At 41.5% G+C, this 22,652-nt stretch overlaps 1 protein-coding gene across 2 annotated transcripts; it reads left to right on the forward strand.

Moving 5' to 3' along the window:
* The first annotated feature begins 2,671 nt into the window (after window positions 1–2,671).
* lrrc74b (leucine rich repeat containing 74B) lies at window positions 2,672–19,350 on the forward strand. Of its 2 annotated transcripts, XM_014171239.3 has the most exons (11): window positions 2,672–3,000; window positions 3,348–3,546; window positions 7,587–7,729; window positions 8,981–9,113; window positions 9,752–9,958; window positions 16,290–16,399; window positions 16,801–16,916; window positions 17,193–17,271; window positions 17,514–17,609; window positions 17,745–17,861; window positions 18,064–19,350. In XM_014171239.3, the coding sequence occupies exons 1-10, from the start codon at window positions 2,839–2,841 to the stop codon at window positions 17,859–17,861; spliced, it is 1,362 nt and encodes a 453-aa protein (XP_014026714.1). In that variant the 5' UTR covers window positions 2,672–2,838; the 3' UTR covers window positions 18,064–19,350. The 2 variants fall into 2 exon arrangements, with proteins under 2 accessions (XP_014026714.1, XP_014026715.1); XM_014171240.3 differs by having other exon boundaries at window positions 17,745–19,350.
* The last annotated feature ends 3,302 nt before the right edge of the window (window positions 19,351–22,652 follow it).

A 22,652-nucleotide genomic window follows, 5' to 3' on the forward strand; every position in this document is an offset into this window, starting at 1 on the left:
CAAAACAAAAAAAATAAAAATTAATATATATATATATATATATATATATATAGCATATATACTAAGACATAGAAACAAAACGGAACTATTTGAACTAACTTTTTCTAAGAATGTATTTTGATTATATAATTATTATTATTGTTATGTCTCTTCTGCTTGGTAAAAAGAACCCATAAGAAAACAAACAAGGACTACAGTGGTTTCCCTGATATCCTTTAGGCATGGGAAAAACCACAGCACCAGCTGAATGCATGATGTACTGTACCTCTGTGTCCTCTTTTTAAAAAAGCTCTGTCTACCTACCAGCACTGTGTCACTCAGTACGACTGTGACTCCATCCATCCATACAGTGAGGGAAAAAAGTATTTGATCCCCTGCTGATTTTGTACGTTTGCCCACTGACAAAGAAATGATCAGTCTATAATTTTAATGGTAGGTTTATTTGAACAGTGAGAGACAGAATAACAACGACAAAATCCAGAAAAACGCATGTCAAAAATGTTATAAATTGATTTGCATTTTAATGAGGGAAATAAGTATTTGACCCCCTCTCAATCAGAAAGATTTCTGGCTCCCAGGTGTCTTTTTATACAGGTAACGAGCTGAGATTAGGAGCACACTCTTAAAGGGAGTGCACCTAATCTCAGCTTGTTACCTGTATAAAAGAGCCCTGTCCACAGAAGCAATCAATCAATCAGATTCCAAACTATCCACCATGGCCAAGACCAAAGAGCTCTCCAAGGATGTCAGGGACAAGATTGTAGACCTACACAAGGCTGGAATGGGCTACAAGACCATCGCCAAGCAGCTTGGTGAGAAGGTGACAACAGTTGGTGCGATTATTCGCAAATGGAAGAAACACAAAAGAACTGTCAATCTCCCTCGGCCTGGGGCTCCATGCAAGATCTCACCTCGTGGAGTTGCAATGATCATGAGAACGGTGAGGAATCAGTCCAGAACTACATGGGAGGATCTTGTCAATGATCTCAAGGCAGCTGGGACCATCATAGTCACCAAGAAAACAATTGGTAACACACTCCGCCGTGAAGGACTGAAATCCTGCAGCGCCCGCAAGGTCCCCCTGCTCAAAAAAGCACATATACATGCCCGTCTGATGTTTGCCAATGAACATCTGAATGATTCAGAGGACAACTGGGTGAAAGTGTTGTGGTCAGATGAGACCAAAATGGAGCTCTTTGGCATCAACTCAACTCGCCGTGTTTGGAGGAGGAGGAATGCTGCCTATGACACCAAGAACACCATCCCCACTGTCAAACATGGAGGTGGAAACATTATGCTTTGGGGGTGTTTTCCTGCTAAGGGGACAGGACAACTTCACCGCATCAAAGGGACGACGGACGGGGCCATGTACTGTCAAATCTTGGGTGAGAACCTCCTTCCCTCAGCCAGGGCATTGAAAATGGGTCGTGGATGGGTATTCCAGCATGACAATGACCCAAAACACACGGCCAAGACAACAAAGGAGTGGCTCAAGAAGAAGCACATTAAGGTCCTGGAATGGCCTAGCCAGTCTCCAGACCTTAATCCCATAGAAAATCTGTGGAGGGAGCTGAAGGTTCGAGTTGCCAAACGTCAGCCTCGAAACCTTAATGACTTGGAGAAGATCTGCAAAGAGGAGTGGGACAAAATCCCTCCTGAGATGTGTGCAAACCTGGTGGCCAACTACAAGAAATGTCTGACCTCTGTGATTGCCAACAAGGGTTTTGCCACCAAGTACTAAGTCATGTTTTGCAGAGGGGTCAAATACTTATTTCCCTCATTAAAATGCAAATAATTTTATAACCTTTTTGACATGCGTTTTTCTGGATTTTTTTGTTGTTATTCTGTCTCTCACTGTTCAAATAAACGTACCATTAAAATGATAGACTGATAATTTCTTTGTCAGTGGGCAAATGTACAAAATCAGCAGGGGATCAAATACTTTTTTCCCTCACTGTATAGTGTGATGGGACAGACGGTTGATGTGCTGAAGGGGTTTCTGTGTTTGTATCGCTGCTGCTAAACTCCAACAACCCAAACAGCCTCTGCTATATGCTCCTTGGTGTGGAATTGATCAACTTTGGCGGTTTCCATTTTAATGCAAACTGCAAGGAACTTTGCATTTACTTAATAAAAAAAACATTAACAGTATATGTCAATACCGTGTTTGTATTTTCTTGTGTTTTTTAAACTAGTGTCATGGGATCTTAAATGAGTGAGATGTGGATAGTGCAGTTTAAGGTCAGCTTGGATTGTTGTTGAGCGTTGCCTGCGCTCAGGCAGTTACTTAATCTTTGTATGTATAGGAGATCTATTGTGTACAATCCATGTCCTGTGCCTTTTCTGTATTGAACTGATTTATAATTACTGCAATCTAGCCAGCTCTGTGTGCTTCCTGCTCTTGTTGTCATTCTCAAAGCCTTCACAACAGGCTAGGGACTCTGGTACAATACGGGTACCGATATGCAAAGTGTTGGCAGTGGCACTCAGCTAGAGATACAATCCAGCACCATGGTAACCCAACAACAAAGTAAATTAGTCAAACATTAAATCAGCCCCTATGTCCTCAGCCTCCTGTGGATTGGTGGGTGTGAGCCAGAGTGAAAAGCCCACAACTTCCTAATTAGCTGAATAGCTTGCCAGTCAATAGTTTTTACTAGGTTGACCCTCCTACTGAGCAAGATATGTTGGGGCAGCAGCCAAAAAGTTTACTGCACTGATTTCTAACACATCTTATATTTACATCGGCACATTCAAACTAGCAAAACTACTTGCGAAAGCTTACAAGCAACAAAATATATTGGGTGGAAGACAAGTCAAGTCCATTGTGTTGGAACCATGGTCGTTGGGAAGAAGTTGGCCAAAGAGTCCCTGCTACCGTCTGTGCTGGAGGATGATGACGCGGAGACGGAGAGCGAGAGAGCGCAGCTGGGTGGGATTGGGAGCCGACCACCCAGCAGACCCAGGAAAGCTTTCAGTAGGGGAAGTGTTGACAGACAGGTAAATGGGCAGGTGGATCTGACTTGAAAGATAATCGTTGGAGGATATAGATTTGGTAGTGTGTCACTGGAAAATGTTTGTTTTTTTGTCACTTTCTTTTACTTTTGTCAATATCCACTTTGAGGGACACAGTCCTACTGGTTTTCTTGATTAGCCTCTGATTAAAAGGCATGAATAAATACCAGCGTACTACAGCTCTCAAGAGTTTGAGTTATGCAGCCCTGTACTTACAGTACATCTCTAATACGGGGATGTCTCCACTATTATTCTAAAACCAGCTGCTACAGTATGATCAGAGTGTCAATTCTTTGAGCCTCAGCCTCACTCTCTCCCATTCCCTGCTGCAGACAGTGACCCGGTCAGGGTCCGGCCGCCACTCTAGCCCTGAGGGGGAGGTGTCAGTCAGGGGTGAGAGAAAGGAGGATGAGGGGGAGAAGGAGGAAGAAGAGGGCAGTGGAGGTGGCGATGGAGACACACAGGAGAGGGGGAAGGAATGTGTCATCACAGCTTCAGATGAGGACTATGACACAGACTTGGAGCTGGGAGGTAGGTAGCACATCGTAGCGCTGCGTGTTCTTAATAAAAGAGAGAACGAGAGAAAGGTGGGTGAATCACAAGTTCTGATAAAGGGTGTACGAGAGCTAAGGGGCAGAGTGTGCGTGTGGTTTGCCACTGTCTCGTCTCGGGGGAAGAGAAACGGCTAACTGATGAGTCATGTGTTTGACATTAACCGTTTCATCTCTGTTAGATCATCACACTTTCACATGCTCTTTCTGTTTGTATCTCTCTCTCGCTCTCTCTTTCTGGGAAGACATCGTTTACAATTTCATATTCTCTCTCACTCTTTCATAGAAAATAAACCTCATCTTATTTCTGAAGCCCCACTGTGATCATTTCATCATGTTTAGATCATGCTTTGAACATGAGCAACTGTCCCAATAAATCTCTCTCTCTCTTTCCATCTCTCACTTCCCCTCCCCCTCTTCGCTTTTCCTACTGATCAGTTGAAGGGATGGCAGAAACAAACACCTACACACACTCCTGCGCAAACATATATTCCTGTTCTGCATCTTAATGACTTCATCTAGGCTTTGTAGTAAGGCCTCTTTCACCATAAGTGAAGGCCATCTGGTGCATGAATGAGCTAGAACCCACTACCCAGTCCCCAGACGTGGTGAAATCAACCGCAAGGGACTTTAACGACCAAAGTCACATTGACAGCTTAGAATGTCTCAGAGGGATATGTAGAGATGCCAAGTCCTTTAACTCAATGTTTTGATAGTGAGCGGCTCTGTTGGAGAAACGTATGGCTGGTTTAGATCTGGGTTCAAATACTATTTGAAATCTTTCAAATACTTTGAGCGTTTGCTTTAGTTTGTCTGAAGTGCTCAGTGGACGGAGTTTGCTGTGTTGGGACTATTCTATTGGTTCCATTTTCAAGATGGCGCCGTACTGTATGGCTGCCATCTTGTGAGCTCTGACCCAACTATTTTGGCGTTTATCTTTATTTATTTTGCACGGAATGCATCCGTTATCATTTATTATGCTCGAAAATAACTTTTGAACATCACGTTACTAACCTCAATTCTGGCTTCAACGTCCACTTCGACTCATCTGCCCTGGGCTCTTTGTGTAATTCAAGAGTAAACGTCAGCAAAAAACAGACAGGAGAGGGAGAACCCTGGGGAGATTAAGGTGAAGGGAAAACCGCCCACCTCTTCCCTCCATTCTATTGCCAATTTCCAGTTTCTTGATAATAACATGGATGACCTCCGATCGCAGATTTGCTTTCAACGGGACTCTGCCATTCTGAAGCATGGCTTTCAGACAAGATACCCCCAAGGCAATCCAGTTTGATGGATTCTCCATTCATCGAGCAGAGGATATTGGATTCAGGGAAATCGAGAGGGGGAGGGGTATGCCGCTTCATCAACAGCAAATGTTGTGCTGACTCTAGCATCTCTAAATCTTGACCCATTGTTAACCCGTCTTGGAATATCCTTCTACCTACTGAGAGAGTTTTCAGCTGTTATCGTGACTGCTGTAAATATTCCACCTCAGGACAAGAAAAACAACAAGCTAGTACTTAATGAACTGTACGAGGCTATAAACAAGCAGAAAACCTTGCCCCTGGAGGCTGCTTTCCTTGTTGCCGGTGAATTGAATTCTGCGTCATTAAGACACAATGCCCAACTTCCATCAACACATCTCCTTCACCACTAGGGGTGATAAAGTCCTAGACCACTGTTACTCTACCCACAAACAAGCGTACAAGGCCCTCCCTCATCACCCCTTCGGCAAAGCAGATCATGACTCTATACTCCTGCTTCCTGTTTACAAGCAGAAGCTCAAACAGGAAGCACCCGTGATGCACTCCATTGAGAAATGGCCCTCTGAATCGGATGCTACGCTACAAGACTGCTTTGCTAGCGCTGATTGGAATATGTTCCAGGACTCCGCCAATAGCATCAACTAGCTAACCACCGCCGTCACCAGCTTCATTAGGAAATGCATTGCCAACGTTGTCCCCACAGTGAAGGTTCGCCGCTTCCCCAATCAAAAGCCCTGGATTAACACCGAGGTTGGTGCTAAACTAAAGGACAGGGCTACCGCACACAGGGCTATTGCAGCAAACCCCGAGGCTATGGCTGAGGATACGAACAAGTACAAGATGTCCCGCTGCAACCTTCGCAGAGCCATCAAACAAGCAAAACGGCAATATAGGAACAAGGTAGAATCCTATTACACAGGCTCAAATGCCCACTGCATGTTGCAGGGGCTACAGTCCATTACGGATTACAAAGGAAGACCCAGCCTTGATCTGCCCAACGATGCCTCTCTACCAGACGAACTAAATGCATTTCATGCACACTTCGACAAATACAACACAGAGCCGTGCATGTGGACCCCCGCTGACCCAGGGGACTGGGTGATCTCGCACTCTGAGCCCGCCATGAGTAAGGTTCTTAATCAGGTCAACGCTCGTAAGGCGGTGGGTCCGGACGGTATCACAGGGAACGTTCACAGACCATGCGCAGAACAGCTGGTAGGCATATTCACGGTCATTTTCAACCTCTCCTTGTCCCAGTCTGTGATCCCCACGTCTCAAGCTGACCACCATAATTCCTGTTCCCAAGAACTCTAAGGCTACCTGCTACAATGACTACCACCCTGTAGCACTCACATCTGGAATCATGAAGTGCTTTGAAAGGTTGGTTATGGCACACATCAACTTCATCATCTTAGATACCCTAGACCCACTCCAATTTGCATACCACGCCAACAGATCCATAGACGAGGCAATCTCAATTGCACTCCACACTGCCCTAGCCCACCTAGATAAGAGGAATACCTATGTGAGAATGCTGTTAATTGACTAGAGCATAGTCCCCTCCAAACTCGTCACCAGGCTTGGGTTGGGACTGACCACCTCCCTCTGCAACTGGATCCTGGACTACCTGATGGACCGACACCAGGCAACATCACTTCTGCCATACTGACCCTCAACACGGGGGCCCCGCAGTGGTATTTGCTTAGTCTCTTCCTGTACTCCCTGTTCACCAATGCCTGCACGGCCACGCATGACTCCAACATCATCATCAAGTTTGCTGATGACACAATCACCGGCGACGATGACACAGCCTAGGGGGTTGACACAGGGGGGGGGGGGGGCTGCAGTGGAGCGGGTCGAGAGCTTCAAGTTCCTCGGTGTCCAAATCACTAAGGACTTAAAATGGTCCACACTCACGCAAACAGTGCTCAGGAGGTTGAAAAGATTTGGCATGGGCCCTCAAATCCTCAAAAATGTATACAGGATCTTGACTGGCTGCATCAATGCTTGGTATGGCAACTGCACCCCCCTTGATTGCATGGCACTACAGATGGTGGTGTGGACAGCCCATTACATCACTGTGGTCGAGCTCCCTGCCGTCTATGACCATATGAGTCAGTGTGAAAGGAAGGCCCGGGAATTTGTTGAAGACTCCAGCCACCCAAGCCATGGACTGTTGTCACTGCTTCCGCACAGCAAGCGGTACCAGAGCAACAAGTCTGACACCAACAGGCACCTGAACAGCTTCTATCCCCAAGCCATAAGACTGCTAAATAGCAAACAAAATGGCTACATGGACTGTCTGCACTGACCCTTCTATTTAATTTTGTATTTTGCACTGACTCTATGCACACTCACATACTCACTCTACACACTCACTCGTTCACACTGACACTCCAATACACACACACTTCATTTGCTCACACACATAACACGCACACACATTCCTACTGAATCTACACACATACACACACACTCACATAGAAACATCATATACGCTGCTGCTACTCTGTTTATCATATGTCCTGATGCCTAGCCACCTTACCCCTAAACATATCTACCTCTACCACTCCAGTATCCCTTCATGTTATAAATATGGTATTGGCACTGACCATGGAACTGACCCTGTAGCTTACTTACCTTCTTCTACTTCTAGTGTGTTTTTATTCTACTTAAAACTTGAGACATTGTGTCAGGCAAGTTCATTCAAGCCCAGCTAAAGTATATGTATTGTGTCTGCTTGGTTCTCTTGCAGATGTGAGGGAGGCGTATGACCCGACGGGCCAGACTCAATACAGGGAGGCGTGTAGAATGTTCAACGTAGTCCCTGTATCCTATTTCCTGAAACACATGGGCAACACTGAGCTGACCATGATGCACCATGGCCTAGGGCCTCAGGTAAGACTGACCAGACCAGTGCCCTGTTTAATAATGCAAAAATGTTCCCTTCCACGGTCTCTCCCTCATGCTCCCTCATGGTCTCCTCCTCCAATAAGCTTTGAGAGCGAAGCAAGGAATTGAGCAAACATGGATGGAGGAAGCAAGGATTTTACATAATTAATTGACCAGTGCCCTGTTTGAATAATGTAAACATGTTCCCTTCCTTCTCCTTCCTTACTGGTTATGTTCATTTTCAGTGGTTACTGATTTTACAGAATGTTTAAGGGTGAAAGGAGGGTTTCCAGCATGTTGCTTTCACCAGTCCAATCAGATCAGATCAGTAATGCGGGATGAGGGGAGTCGATTCAGTTACTCTTTACTTAACTCTGTATCATTAAGGCTACATAACACTATGAATATACAGTATGTATGGCATAACACGTTCCAGCATTTGTAACAAAACAGGTTTTAACAATTTACTTTTTGCTACATAGCGATGAGAAAAACGGTATTAGGTTTAGCTAATTATCTAGATTAAAACTAGCCAACTAGTTTAGCTATGTAATGTTCTGTGTTATACTGTAACTGAAGTCAATTGTCAGGACTTCGGTTATGAACTCTGCTTTGTCATTATCCTGACAGAATTATGAAGCCTTTACAACAGAAGATTCAAGTGAAACGTTACCTTGCAGCTGTGCACTTAAAACAGCTCTGAAAAAACACAGTAGCCAGCCAGCTTGTTATCTAATTGCTAAGTAGATAGTTCTGGATACTGTTTAACACCAAATGTACTGATACGGCTGGCTGACTGGAGCCTGAAGCTAAGGTAAAAGGCCTCTTTCATATCATCTGCACAGCCATGTACTCTCTCTTTAGCCAGGCAAAACGATCATTTCTTAGACTGTCTCATTCCCTGAACCCACGCCTCTCTCCGTGTGACCTCTGTCTGCTTCATTAGTCTAAACCATGGAGCATCTCTTTTGTTATTAAACTGAGCAACCAAAGCCTAGCGGATATGAGAGGTTCTTCAATAAAGAACAAGGTCATTCTGGCACCCATTAGATGTGTGGGGTGTTTTCATAATAGGTACCTGGTAAAAGAGACAAAAACCCACACATACAGGCACGCACCTGCTCTCGAGAGCACATCCTCCTATTTTCATTTTTTTTAAAGAGGGGGGGGGAAACAACAGGAGACGAAAGAGAGAGAAAAAGAGAAAAGAGAGCGAGAAACAAACTAAATAGTCTTTGTGTGAAATGTGTTCTGTAGGGCACCAAAGCACTGGCGGTTTCCTTGGTAACCAACACTTCCCTCCTGAAGCTGAACCTCAGGGATAATTGCATGGAAGGGACTGGCGGGGCTGCCATGGCCGAGATGTTAAAGGAGAACTGTTACATCACAGGTGGGCACTCCTCCAACCTCCAATCCGGGGCCCAGGGGACTCAGGAAGGCGGCGGTGCCACCCACACCCATCCACGCACCGACCTCACTCACTGCCATCCTTGTCGTGCCTCGACACCTAGGGACCTATTTAATATTCAGTCAGTGTCTAGCTAGCAGCAAGCTCCGTACACAGTTCAAGATCCAAGGGAGAAATTGTTTCACCGCTGAGTGTGTCATTAAATCCACAACCACAATTCCAATGGTCCTAATTCAGAACTAATAAATGTCATTCACAACGCCTTAATGACACTGCTATTAGAATAATAGGTTAACTGCTGCCAATGAAAGTGGAATGTGATGCTTTAAGATTGTATCTCACCTGAACAAAGCTGGCAGATGACTCATTAGATTACATTAGATTTTATACATTGTAGCTTTGATGAGAGGACAAATTGGTTTCAACAAATACAAATCAATTGAATAATCTATAATGTGGCAGGCAGACAACATTACAATAGGATGAATACATTAATGACAACCTATACCATATAAGAGGATAGGACAGATACTCACAAACAACAACTAACAGCTCAACCTTCTGCTCTACTCTAACCCTGTATGACAGACCTCTCTGTAACCTGTGTGTCTCCTTCTCAGAGGTGGACCTGGGGGAGAACAGGCTGGGGGAGTGTGGTGCCCAGACCCTGTCCAGTATGCTGCTGGAGAACACCACACTGATCTCACTCAGCATGTCCGGGAACGAGCTGGCTGACCGGGCCGCACAACACCTGGCCCAGACCCTGACCTCCAACACCAAGCTGGAGACCCTAGACCTTAGTCACAACACCATAGGAGACGCAGCAGGTAGGGTTTGGACACATTTTGTGTGTGTGTGTGTGTGTGTGTGTGTGTGTGTGTGTGTGTGTGTGTGTGTGTGTGTGTGTGTGTGTGTGTGTGTGTGTGTGTGTGTGTGTGTGTGTGTGTGTGTGTGTGTGTGTGTGTGTGACCTTAGCCACAACATGATGGGGAGACACAGCAGGTACAGTAGGGTTGTAGTAGTGTGTCTATCTAACCCAAACCCTGGACTTAAGCTTCAACATACAGTACATTCCAATATAGGCTCTAAACAACATGACGTCTTCCTATTCTTGGATGAGGATTTTTTTTCCATTCAAGAAGTTAATTTCATTGAAGGTCTCAGAGAAATTACAGTTATTTTTCTAAAGAATACTGGATAACAGCCTCCACTCTACAGTCACCTCTGGTATAGTTCACAGCACTTGCATATTAGATAAACAAATTCATGTAATCCACTATTACTCCCAACAAAAGTGAATCACTTCAATTTCAAGCTCTAAATGCCCTAATCAATCGCTCAAATGTATCAGTTTATCGCAATCCAGTGGGGCGTAGAAAACATTTCCAGACAACTGAAATCTGTTCCAGACAACTGAAAAGACTGCAGCCAGTGAGTTTATGAAACACACAGATACACATACACACGGACACACACTGGTGGTGACATACTGATGCAGAGCGGCTAGACACAGACCACATATTTTGTAGCAGATTGTGGCATTCAAAGGTCAATAAATCTCCTTCATTATGAGCCCACTCAATTAGGATGTGATCATGGATGAGATTTGTAACAAAAACCTTTACCTGACACAGAGTAAATGACAAACCAGACCGTGGGACTAAAAGACAAGGTCTGAGAAATTAAATATATTTTAATATATACAATACAAAAAATTCAAATAATATACTTCAAATACGAGAAGTATTTTTCTAGTATATCTGAAGTATTCTACAATTATAATATCATTACACTTCCATACACTTATTAAAAGTGTACTTTATATTCATTGTTTTTTTCCAGTCTTTTAGTATACTATAAATGTACAATAAACTTAAACACACTCATTAAAACTGTACTTAAATTTCAAACGCTTTAATTGTAATTTATTATATTAATTGAATATACACTTTGAAAATACACACTGTTTTTAAGTTGAAGCATTGATTTTTTTAATGAAACTCTATGAGTGATCAAGTACACTAAGTATTCCTTCACATTTTACTGCGTTACAAAGTGGCGTTAAAATTGATTTAACTGTCATTTTTTTGTCAACAACGAACTCAATATACTCTGCAATGTCAAAGTGGAAGTAAAATAATAAAAAATAAGATTAATACAAATTTGATAACTAAAATATAGTCATTGCATAAGTATTCAGCTCCTTTGTTTAGGCAAGCCTAAATTACTGCAGGGGTAAAATTTGGCTTAACAAATCACAGAATACGTTACATGGACTCTGTGTGAAATAATAGGGATTGACATGATTTCTTCATGACTAACCCTTCCTCTGTTCCCCATACATACAACATCTGTAAGGTCACTCAGTCAAGTATTGAATTTCAAGCACATGTTCAACTACAAAGACCAGGAGCCTTTTGAAAGCATCCTAAAAAGGGCAGTGATTGGTAGATCGGTAACAATATCAAATCAGACATTGAATATCTCTTTAATAAGGTCAAGTTAATAATTATGCTGTGGATTATGTATTAAACGACCCAGACACATCAAAGACCGTAGGACCTTCTGAATTGAGCTGCAGCACGGGAATGAAACTGCTCAGGGATGTTACCATGAGGCCATTGGTGATTGTAAAACAGTTACAGAGTTCAATGGCTGTGATGGGAGAAAACTGAGGATGCATCAACAACATTGTAGTGACTCCACAAGAATAACTTCAATGACAGAGTGGAAAAGAGGAATACAAATATACAGAATAAAAATATTCCAAAACATACATCTTGTATGTAACAAGGCACTAAAGTAATATTGTTAATATTAGATCATGTTTACATAACCTACATTATTCATCTCATATGTATATACTGTACGCCATACCATCTACTGCATCTTGCCATCTTGATGTAATTAGATGTATCACTAGCCACTTTAAACAATGCCACTTTATATAATGTTTTCATAACCTACATTACTCATCTCATATGTATATACTCTACTCTATACCATCTACTGCATCATGCCATCCTGATGTAATGTATCACTAGCCACCTTAAACAATGCTGCTTTATATGTTTTCATACCCTACAATACTCATCTCATATGTATATACTGTACTCCATACCATCTATTACATCTTGCCTATGCCGTTCGGCCACCACTCATTTATATATTTTTATGTACATATTCGTATTCATTCCTTTACACTTGTGTGTACAAGGTAGTTGTTGTGGAATTGGTAGATTACTTGTTAGATATTACTGCATGGTCGGAACTAGAAGCACAAGCATTTCGCTACACTTGCATTAACACCTGCTAACCATGTGGCTCGTTTGGCTCAGTGCACCAAAAAGAGCCAGCTCTTTTGGCTCCCAAACGGTTCCTTAAAAAAATATGTTTCGTGTTTTTTCAAGTTGAACAGTTTAAAAAATGATTGGTGTTAAAACAATTCTAATTATATTATTAAATGAAATCATACTCTGCCTTAACAACAATGTATTTAAAAATGCATTTGTTAGTTATGAAAAAGAACGCTATTAAACATTTGCATTTAAAGTATAACTTTTTAATGTATATAAACAAAGTGCATATAAATCTAGCCATTCAAAACGAATACGATCTGAACAGCATAATAGATTATTGCACCATATCAAAGAAAAATGAATAACAATTTGCAAAACTGCAGCATCCCACAAATTGAAATAAATGTAAAAAATAAGGAGGCTATTTCACATGTGCATTTAAAGTATAACTTTTTTAATGTATATAAACAAAGTGCATATAAATCTAACCATTCAAAACGAATACAATCTGAACAACATAATAATAGAATATTGCACCATATCAAAGACAAATAAATAACAATATGCAAAACTGCTGCATCCCACTTAAAACATTAAACTGATCCCTCTTTTTCTCTCTTCTTTAGTGCCATGTTATAACCAGCAGCACACAGCAATGCTGACCATATTTTGCTTTTATGAGAGATTTTCATTCAGAAATGCAAGCTGGCTCACTTGAGGGGCCTATGCGGTTTCTTCTCTTTGTAATTATTTGTCCCGTTTTCAAGAAGACCCTCTCGGAGGGAATGGATGTGGCCACTATGCAGTCTCCCTGTCATGACTTTAGTAAACCATGGGCAGACAGAGGCCTTGTTCTTCCACCAGCTCAGAGGATCTGCAGATCTTTGGAGGAGGGCATCTTCCAAATAGGATCGGACCTCCATTATGGCATCTGCTGAGGGATTCCTTCGTGCTGCATACCCCGTTTGCTCTCTTGTCAAACAGCATCCAAACAGCAGACGTTTGTGGCACTACTGCTGGTGTGTCTGCTCCATCTGATCCCTATTCTTCCTGTTGCCCTGGTGCCTGAGTCAGACTGCTGGGGCCGTCCCTCCCTGCTGCTGAGGTTATTCTTTGAAGAGCCTCATCAATCGCTCTGGCATCACTGAAGGCTAACGTCTTAAACCTGGGGTCAAGTGCAACGGTTTCTGATAGCACGTGATTATATTCCATTCTGTGGAACTTTCTGTCTATTGATGAACATAGGGTGTCCATCAACTCTGTCACATGTCCTTTGGTTACATTTGCTTCTCTCTGGCGGCTGGCTGTGATTCTCTGCAGACCCTTACACAGGAGTATCATTTTTGAGGCTGTCACATAGCTGGAAAGAGAGAACAGTAACTTATTAGTTCAGGTTTATGTTTTGTCTACTGATACGACATTCTCATCTACTGCTCATATACATATATAATACTGGATTAAATAATGATGTAGTAATAAGTGCTTACTGTAACTCTCTCCACTGATCTCCACAGTGACCTGCTCAAAGGGTTCCAGGACTCTGCACACCTCCTCCACCACCTCACATTCCTCTTGGGTCAGAGCATCAACAGGTGCATTGACAATGGTCAGGGTAGAGATGATGGCATCCTTTGACTCAAGAAACCGCTTCAAAATATAAAATGTTGAATTCCACCATGTAGTGCAGTCTTGTTTAGGCCTCAGCTCAGGCATCCCCATCTGGTGTTTTTCAGCACCTACTGTGCTCCTGTGGAAGTATTCCACAGCTGCTTTCACTTTGTCCACAGTGGGCTTCATCACCTTCAGAGCATCTCTTACAATTAGGTTGATTGTGTGGGCAAGACATGGATGATGGGTCCATTTAAACATTTTCATGGCTTTGGTTATGTTAGCTGCATTGTCGCTAACGCAACAGACCACTTTTCCATCTACTTGCCATTCTCTGGCCACACTCAACAATTCCTCTGCCAAGTTTTCTGAGGTGTCTGTTGCTGAACTCAAAGCAGTCCAGAAGACAGCTAGACATCGAAAAATCTTCAATGAAGTGACATGTAACTGACGTGTAAGAACTTGATGTCCAGCAGTCAGTGGTAAGGCAAACTGCAGTAGCTTTTTGGACTCTTTCCCGCACTGAAGCTTGTGTGCTCTCGTACAGTTGTGGAATAAGTGATTTTGAAAGGGTTTTCCTGCTTGGAATTGTGTACATTGGATTTAGACTATTGCTATAATTTCTAAAACCTCTGTCCTCCACGATCGAAAATGGTTGGAAATCGGTGGCAATCATTTTAGCCAATGCAATATCAATTTGGCCTTGTTTTGCTACAGACATAGACTTTGGCGTAAACTGGTCCATAGACGACTGCGTTGCTATGGGTCACGGAGTAAGCCTACTTGACTGAGTGGATACATCTCCATATGTGGAGGTGCTGGCTCCACCACTATCACAAGCAGGCCCGCTAGTTTCTCGAAGCTCCGCTACAGGTAGCTTCACAGTTGGGTGCACAGTTCGCAAATGCCAGTGTAAATTGTGAGTAGAACCGGCTTTATATGAGATTTTGTTTTGTCAAATTCTACACTGCTCTAACATTGTCTACATTATTAAAATGTATCCAAATGCTACTGTGCTTCCGACTCATTTTCCAGCTGTTGTTTTCACAGCTGTCCTTCCTCTCTCTCCTCGGCTGCTAAGTGTGTGACTATGAGTGAGTTGGCTCGGCCCTCCCTCACGCATCTTTGGTTCATTGGTTGACACTGCGTGTCTGATTGACAGGAACAACAGGTGAGGCTGTTAGTCTGAGCAGACAGTCAGAACGAATGTGTGCGCTTGAGCATTTAGGCCTATATTATTTTATTTCTTTTTTCGTTCTTTAAATGAGTTGATTCTATTCATTTAAATCTTTTGATTATTCATATCTTCATTTTTTTATATTTTTATAAATAGATTTGGCTCTTCTGATACGTTCACCTCTTAGAGCCGACTCGTTTGCGAACGACCCATCACTAATTTGTAGCTATGGCCACAGCTGCTTCAATCAAGGTAACCTTTACGTGACTAATTACAATAGCTGATGTGGTTAATAAGTGGAAGTGTAGTTGTACAAGAATACTTGAAATACATTAGAAATACACTGTTGATGTAAAGAAAATACAGGAATTCTAATTGAAATACCATTTTAGTATAATTCTAATTCTTGAGAAATATACATAAAATGTTTTTTTCCACTTGGGAAGTGTCTTCCAAGTGTGGGTGGAGGGGGTAGTGTGTGTTCGTAACATCTTCACTGTCTCTTCTAAAATTATCAGTGTGTATTAGTTTTGAATCAAACACTCATATCAGACAGTACTCTTCCCATCACTGATTTAATCAATTATATATAATTTTCTCATACATTGTGATTGTTGTCATAGGAACACCAGTCTTGAATATTGACCCATGATGATTAACAGTGTCAATTAAGATATACTGACATTTTATTCGTTTTTCTTGACTGTTATTGCCTTTCCACAGAGCAGAATAAGGTAAACAGAGAGCCATCACTGTCTATAACAGTGAATTATACGTGTTGAAAGGAGATATGATCATTGTGATAGAAATGCATTACTCCTCAATGAGGATAATCCACTCTCTTGGGGTGCATCTCCGTTTAAAGTGGCATTCTTCTCCTTCTCTCCTTTCCTTCATATACACTGACAGAAAAGAAAGGTGGACAGGTGAAAGCAAATTCCTGGTAGTGGTAGGGATCCACCATATTGCTTCCAGGTGACAAGAAGAGGAGACAAGGGGGACACATAAAACTGAGGAGGCCATTGAGGAGGCCACTTAAGACTATTGAGACACAGCTTATTTTTCTCTCATCAGGTCAGGTCCTGGGACATGCTATCGCTGAGAACACAGGGCTGAAATCATTGAGTCTGGCCTGGAACTGTATACGTGGGAAAGGAGCGGTGGCTTTGGCTAAAGGCCTTGGGGTAAATCATATAACATAGCGTACATGTTATGAAATCTAGGTCTAGTACATAGATAGGTATCTGTTGATTTCAGGCGGCTTTGCAGTAATATGCCTAGTCCTCACTTTGTGAATGCCAGAGACTAACACAAGACGTAATAGCCTTTATAATAGATCATTTCAACCCATTTATACAGTATGAAATTTGAGAAAAATTAGCTTTTCATCTATTAACCTCTTGTGGACAGACGTACAAGCTCTGGCACTAGATTTTGGTTCTGGGTTGCCGAGATTACATCTACAGTATCTGATCTTGTTCAAATGATTTCATGAAACTCTAAATGAGCTCAGTTTAATCAGATATTCTGTTCCGGAGTACTGTGAAATGGTTTGTAATAATACCATTCACTTGTAATGTCCCAGGCCAACATATTCCTCAGGACACTGGATCTGTCTTACAACGGCCTGGGTAAGGATGGAGCCGTAGCTTTAGGAGAGGCTCTCAAAGACAACAACACTCTAGAGGACCTCAATATAAGGTACAAAGGTTTTTGCCTGTATTTGCTTGTTATGCTTATACACTTTTCTCAATTAACATTAAAAGTTATTAAACAGATGGTCCTTATATAGGCAGCATGGTATGGCATATGGCTATTTATTTAGACGGATGACTACCTATTGAAGTTTGTTTGCAAAACTTTCTACAAGATAACTGCTATCATATCAAAATGTAAAGATGTCCTTTGAAAGGCAACAGTTTTATATTGCTTGCCTCACACCCCCAACACTTATTGTTTTTTTTATATCTCCCACAGTAACAATCGAATACCCCCTGAAGGTGCGATCCGCTTCACCATGGGCCTCAAAGTAAACAAGACAATAAAAAAACTCAATGTAAGTCAGAAAAGAGATTGGCTGCAGTTTGGAAAGCAGTGGGGAATATGCGTGAGGGAGAAATTGGTAAAAGTGGGATAGAATGGCTCATCACTATATTTTTCAAGATAAACACCCAAGAAGCAGCCTCAAAAACGAGGTTGTAGAAAGACAAAAAAATTATAAAATGTGATACTATGTCTATTAATATCTGCCAGTGTTATCTTTTGTGATTCTATGTTAATTGACCTGCCTTTGGTCAGATGGGGAGGAATCCTATACAGACTGCCGGGTGTTACGGAGTCCTGAAAGCAATCCAGGGAAACCCAGAATCAGCTATGGAGTGCCTGGACTTTTCTGTAGGTCATGGATTTTCACTTGTGTTATTTTCACTTGGATGAATAACCCTTTCACAACACACCACCTACCTATTGATGCAAAGCCACTCACCTGATAATGTGTGCCTCTGTGTCTCTGTACACTATAACCTCTAGGACATAACAGTGAATCAGGACTTTGAGGATTTGTACGTTGCCTTAACAGACATATTCCCAAACATCAGAGTCAAACATGGAGGAAGAATCAACACATTCAGAAAACCAAAGGCCTAAGTGAGAGGTTTTCCATTTGATTACTTTGCATTACCAAGCAACTACCCAAAGTCTATATTGTTTTTGCAAAACAAAGCAGTGAAACATTACAATGGTTTGTTCTATTAGAGAGAATCACCAACCATGAAGGGAGTCTGAATGAAACAAGTTAATAAGTTGTTAGACTAATACAATTTTGTTTTTTTTTTTTTTATTTCCTTAGTGGCCTGGTTTGACCCATCAAGAGGAGATATTTTCTTCAAGATAGCAAAGTGTCTGGAATATCAGATGTTTAGGAAATCTAGGTGAATTGAATGCACAGTGCATTGACAACCTTTCTCACCTACAGCACCAAGACAACTTGTCAATTGTACTGAAGAACTACAGTACTTGTACTTTACATCTTAGTGCTTGTGGAAATGGGCACTCCATTTTTGGGAACATCATGATCTGTATAAATGATATATTGCTTTCACATCCTATCTGTACTGTGTGCATTTCTATATGGTCTATGTTGGACAATGTGTACAGATAATAGGGCCTACCCACCAGACCATCACACTCATATTTTCAACCTGGACTCAGGGGTAGACGTTATATAGTAAACATAATCCTTGGCACTCCAATTAGGGTGTGAATGTTATTTGTAATTAGATAGAGAAAATCCGACCTCTCTGAAATGAAAATGGATGGCCATCCTTTCAGCGAAGTTTATTTTACCTAAACCCTCCCCGAACGCTTGAAAAAAAACAAGTGACCCTCCCCTATACCCAAAAGAATAATGAAAACATAAAGTGGATAGCAAAGAGCATCCTTACCCCACTTCTTGGACAGACCAGAGCCTTAGATATGCCATTTTAATACCACACAAATTACTGAAATTACAGGCTAAGAATGGACAGAGAGATAGGCCTGTGTTCATCTTATCATATTCCTCCAATGCCAAACCAGTATGTCTTATTTGCGACGAAACTCTCCCTGTTTGCAAATAATGAAATCAGAAATGTCATAAGGAATCTGAGCATGGTAGTTTCAAAAGTTAGGCCTACCTTTCCACCCCAGACAGTAGGCCTACCGACACAGAAAAATGGAAGCCTTAACTGCTGGCGACTCTTCTTCCTTGGCTTAACCCAACAGAGGTAACAAGTGTTTTCTTAAAGCTGTCTGGGTTTAAACATCTTCTATTGTACAGAATGTAAATAGCTTAATCAATTGATAGTGACAGAATTAGATTACTTCCCAAGCAACCATGTTTTGTCTCCTCGGCTATAGAAGATTGTAGCTCAGCCTCTGAATGTCAAAGAAATGAAACAATGATATCCACCATATGCATTGGATTCATGTCTTTCCGGTGTATTTTACAGCTTGTTTCTAGCATAAAGCATTGCGGACCAAAGCGCTGTTATTGATCACTTCATAACATTTTTTGCAAAATCTTAAGCTAACAATGTGCCTGTGCTTTTTGCATTTTCTTTAATAAAAGGTGGCATACCCTCTCATACCCCGTCAATTCGAGTCCTGGTTTTAACTTAACAGCCCGTCACTGACATGGAATTTAGGCTATTTGAAGAGTGCATGGTGGGTGGAGGAATTGGCCAACAAATCTACGAATGTCAAAAAGAAAGGAAGACCAAGGCACTCTTCATACAGTTAATTAAAATACCTTTATTTGTATGGCATGTTCAATGGAAACAAAGATTAAAAACTCAGACGCATTTCGGCTGCATGGCCTTCGTCAATGTCCTCTTTTGAACAGCTTTTTCCAATCAACCCTGATTTGAAGACGGCGTGATTAATTGGACAACACCTAGTAAGCGATACTATACATATAAAACAGTTCAATACTGTAGATATGTTATCAAAATGCAAATCAATGCTAGAAGCATCAACCCCTATAAAAGTAGTTCTAACCTTGAATATGAGTGGGCAAAGTGGTAACAATAGGAGAGCCATCAATTTTATAGTACACTAGATCACAGCAAATATGTACCACCACAGTCTAAACATAGCTGAGGGCAATAGAGCAATATGTCCACTAGATGACAGCAAAGGGGCCTCTCACGACCCTACAGGAAAGGTGAGAAATCAATATCTTGATTTAAACCAGGGTAATTAGTGGCCTGTAGTTTTTAAATCCAAAAACGTTCCCTTTGGTTTAGCTGTTTAAGACGGTCCCCTTTTCTAATTGAGGCCGAAACATGATCAATACCCATAGCTTGTAGGGAGGCAGGGTTGCCATGGTGTAAGGACTTGTAGTGCCTTGCCATGGGGTAGTCTTCGTTGCCTACACGTATGGCCTACTTGTGTTCCTCTAAGCGGTCTTGAAGGCATCTCTTTGTCTGTCCAATGTAGAACACCTTGCACTGTGGACATTCCAATCTGTAGATGACATGAGTGGTTTTGTAGTTAATGAAATGCTTAAGTTGATATTCCATTTTAGAAGTTGTGTCAACAAAATACTTTTTCTGTGCAATATTTCTGCAATGGTTGCACTGGTTGCATTTAAAAGAGCACCTGGGTTTGTGGTCTAGCACAGTTTTTTGAGAGTCACCAGGAAGGTAGCTGTGGACTAATTTGTCACTAGGACATCTCTTAAAGCGTATGACTGGTGGCTCTGGGAAGACTTTGCATAGTAGTGTATCACTTTGGATGATTCCCCAATTATTTTTTTATGATTATTATAATGTTTTCTGCTTCAGTGCTATATTTTGTAATGTAGTACACTCTCTCTGGTGCATCACGAGGCACTCCCCTTTGCAACAAGTTCTGTCTGTCAAGTCATCCGGCCCTTATACCTGCAGCTTACAGGACCTGAGCGCTGCAACCCCAGTTCAAGAAGCGATTCTCCAATTCAGCAGATTTGACACTGTAGTCTGTTTCCTGATCGCAAATTCTGCAGATTCTTTGGAATTGGCCAGATGGAATGTTCTCTTTTAGCCTTTTCGGGTGAAAGCTGTCTGCCATCTGTAGGCTTCCTAAAGATTGTGTGTAAACAACCTTTGTCATTTTTACTGATGTCGAGGTCCAGAAAATGAATGTTATCCTTGCTGTACAACATAGTTAGTTTGATGTTAGGGTTAATGCTGTTAAGGTATTGGTGGAATAAAATAAGTTCATCTTCTGAGCAAGACCAGAACAGGCAAACATCATCAATATAGCATCCCCACCATATAATCCAGTCAAATAACAGTTATTTTAGAAGGATCCAAAATTAAGTAATTTACCTAAGTACAAACCAGTGTAGGAAGGGCTGTAGCAAGCTCCCATGGCACATCTTTTGACTTGTTTAAATCTACGTATGTACTGTAAACTGTATAGCAGCCTATAGCCTAATTTCATCTGTCAAACAAGTGCATTCTCGTAATTTGGGGTTCAACAAGGATTCTTCTAAGATCGTCAAAGTTCTTTGAAGAACCTTAGGGTTCCTAGCTCTGAAAAGGAGGTGGGGTTCATTGAGGAACCTCCTTAGTTGGTGGGGGTTCTTGCAGGAAACTAACTGCCCAAATGAAACATTTCAATTTGAGAGGACAGCAGGTGCAGGCACTTAACTGAAAAATGTAAAGGTCTCCTCAATTTATGGTAAGTTGTGTCCCTTATATGATCTAAATTGATATTGTTTTATGATGATGATACCATCTATCTTTTCATATTTGTGCCAATCTTTCGAAAACAGAAAATGGACACAATTCAATGGATATCAGTCAACAAAGAGGTAAGAATATGCAGGCTATAACAATATGTTAAGGCTAGCTGTATTGCGTGCAGATGACTGAATTGCTCCCTTTTGTGTCTGTGTTCAGATGAGGAGGCATACACAGGTATGTCAACTGGTATTGGTATGTTATGTAGATCACATTTACCATCCTGCTCCCTTACCTCTTCAATGAATATCCCATAGGCCTCTTCATTATGGACAAGGTATGTGTATGAAAACCATGATCAAAACAGTTTAGCTTTTTTATTCACATTCACCACAAAAACCAAGGTATGAATTCTGTTATGTGCATGTTTTGTTAATCATCTGTATAATTAAAATTTTTTGTATTCACAGACTTCACCCTCCTTACCAGACCTCTGAATATAACAGGAAACCTGTTCGATCACCATGCACTGCAAAATCATTCTGGCTATGGATGCGGAGAACATCAACCCATCAACATCAACATACCAGAGGATATACCCATTGGACTTTGGGCTCTGCTTGGAGTTTACCTAATTTTTTGGGTTAATTGTGCTTTGCTACAAAAATCATAATAAACACTGAGAACTAAAATATTGTGTTATTGTTATTGTTATGCATATTATTATTAATAATACTACTACTACTAATAATAATAATAATAACCGGGGTAGTTAAAAAATGTACCCCAAAAGGTTCTTCAAAACGTTCTTCGAGGAGCCATTAGAAAGGGTTCTTCAAAGAACTTATATAGTTTCAATTTGAAGAACCTCTAAAGGAATCTCCAGGAACCTTTTCTTTTTAGAGTGTAGGCTTGTCCGCACACAAGATTTTACATTTTGTGGACTAGACCGAATAAAAAAAAAAAAGAATTCTGAAGAATTCTTTGACTCTCCTGAAATGCCACTGTAGGCCTAGACAGCACAGCATTGGTTAGGCAGCACAAAAAAGGTTTTGATCAGCAATAGCGGCCTTCTTCCATTACACACAGGTGTTCGGAGCATGATAGATAGCTAATTAGCACAGGTGGTCCATCAGTCTTCTGTCTGTCTTCCGTAAACATGCGTTGTGACATGGAGATATTGTCACGACTTCCGCCGAAGTCGGTGCCTCTCCTTGTTCAGGCGGCGCTC

Source organism: Salmo salar, chromosome 24 (assembly GCF_965601325.2).
Source record: "Salmo salar chromosome 24, fSalSal1, whole genome shotgun sequence".
Classification (NCBI taxonomy): domain Eukaryota; kingdom Metazoa; phylum Chordata; class Actinopteri; order Salmoniformes; family Salmonidae; genus Salmo; species Salmo salar.

Excerpts from the sequence above, each read along its gene's own strand:
- lrrc74b (XM_014171240.3), top strand. The coding sequence starts at position 2,839 with ATGGTCGTTGGGAAGAAGTTGGCCAAAGAGTCCCTGCTACCGTCTGTG. Across the intron at positions 9,114-9,751 it reads GGAGAACTGTTACATCACAG|AGGTGGACCTGGGGGAGAAC; the intron begins GTGGGCACTCCT and ends TCTCCTTCTCAG. Across the intron at positions 17,610-17,744 it reads TGGAGTGCCTGGACTTTTCT|GACATAACAGTGAATCAGGA; the intron begins GTAGGTCATGGA and ends TATAACCTCTAG.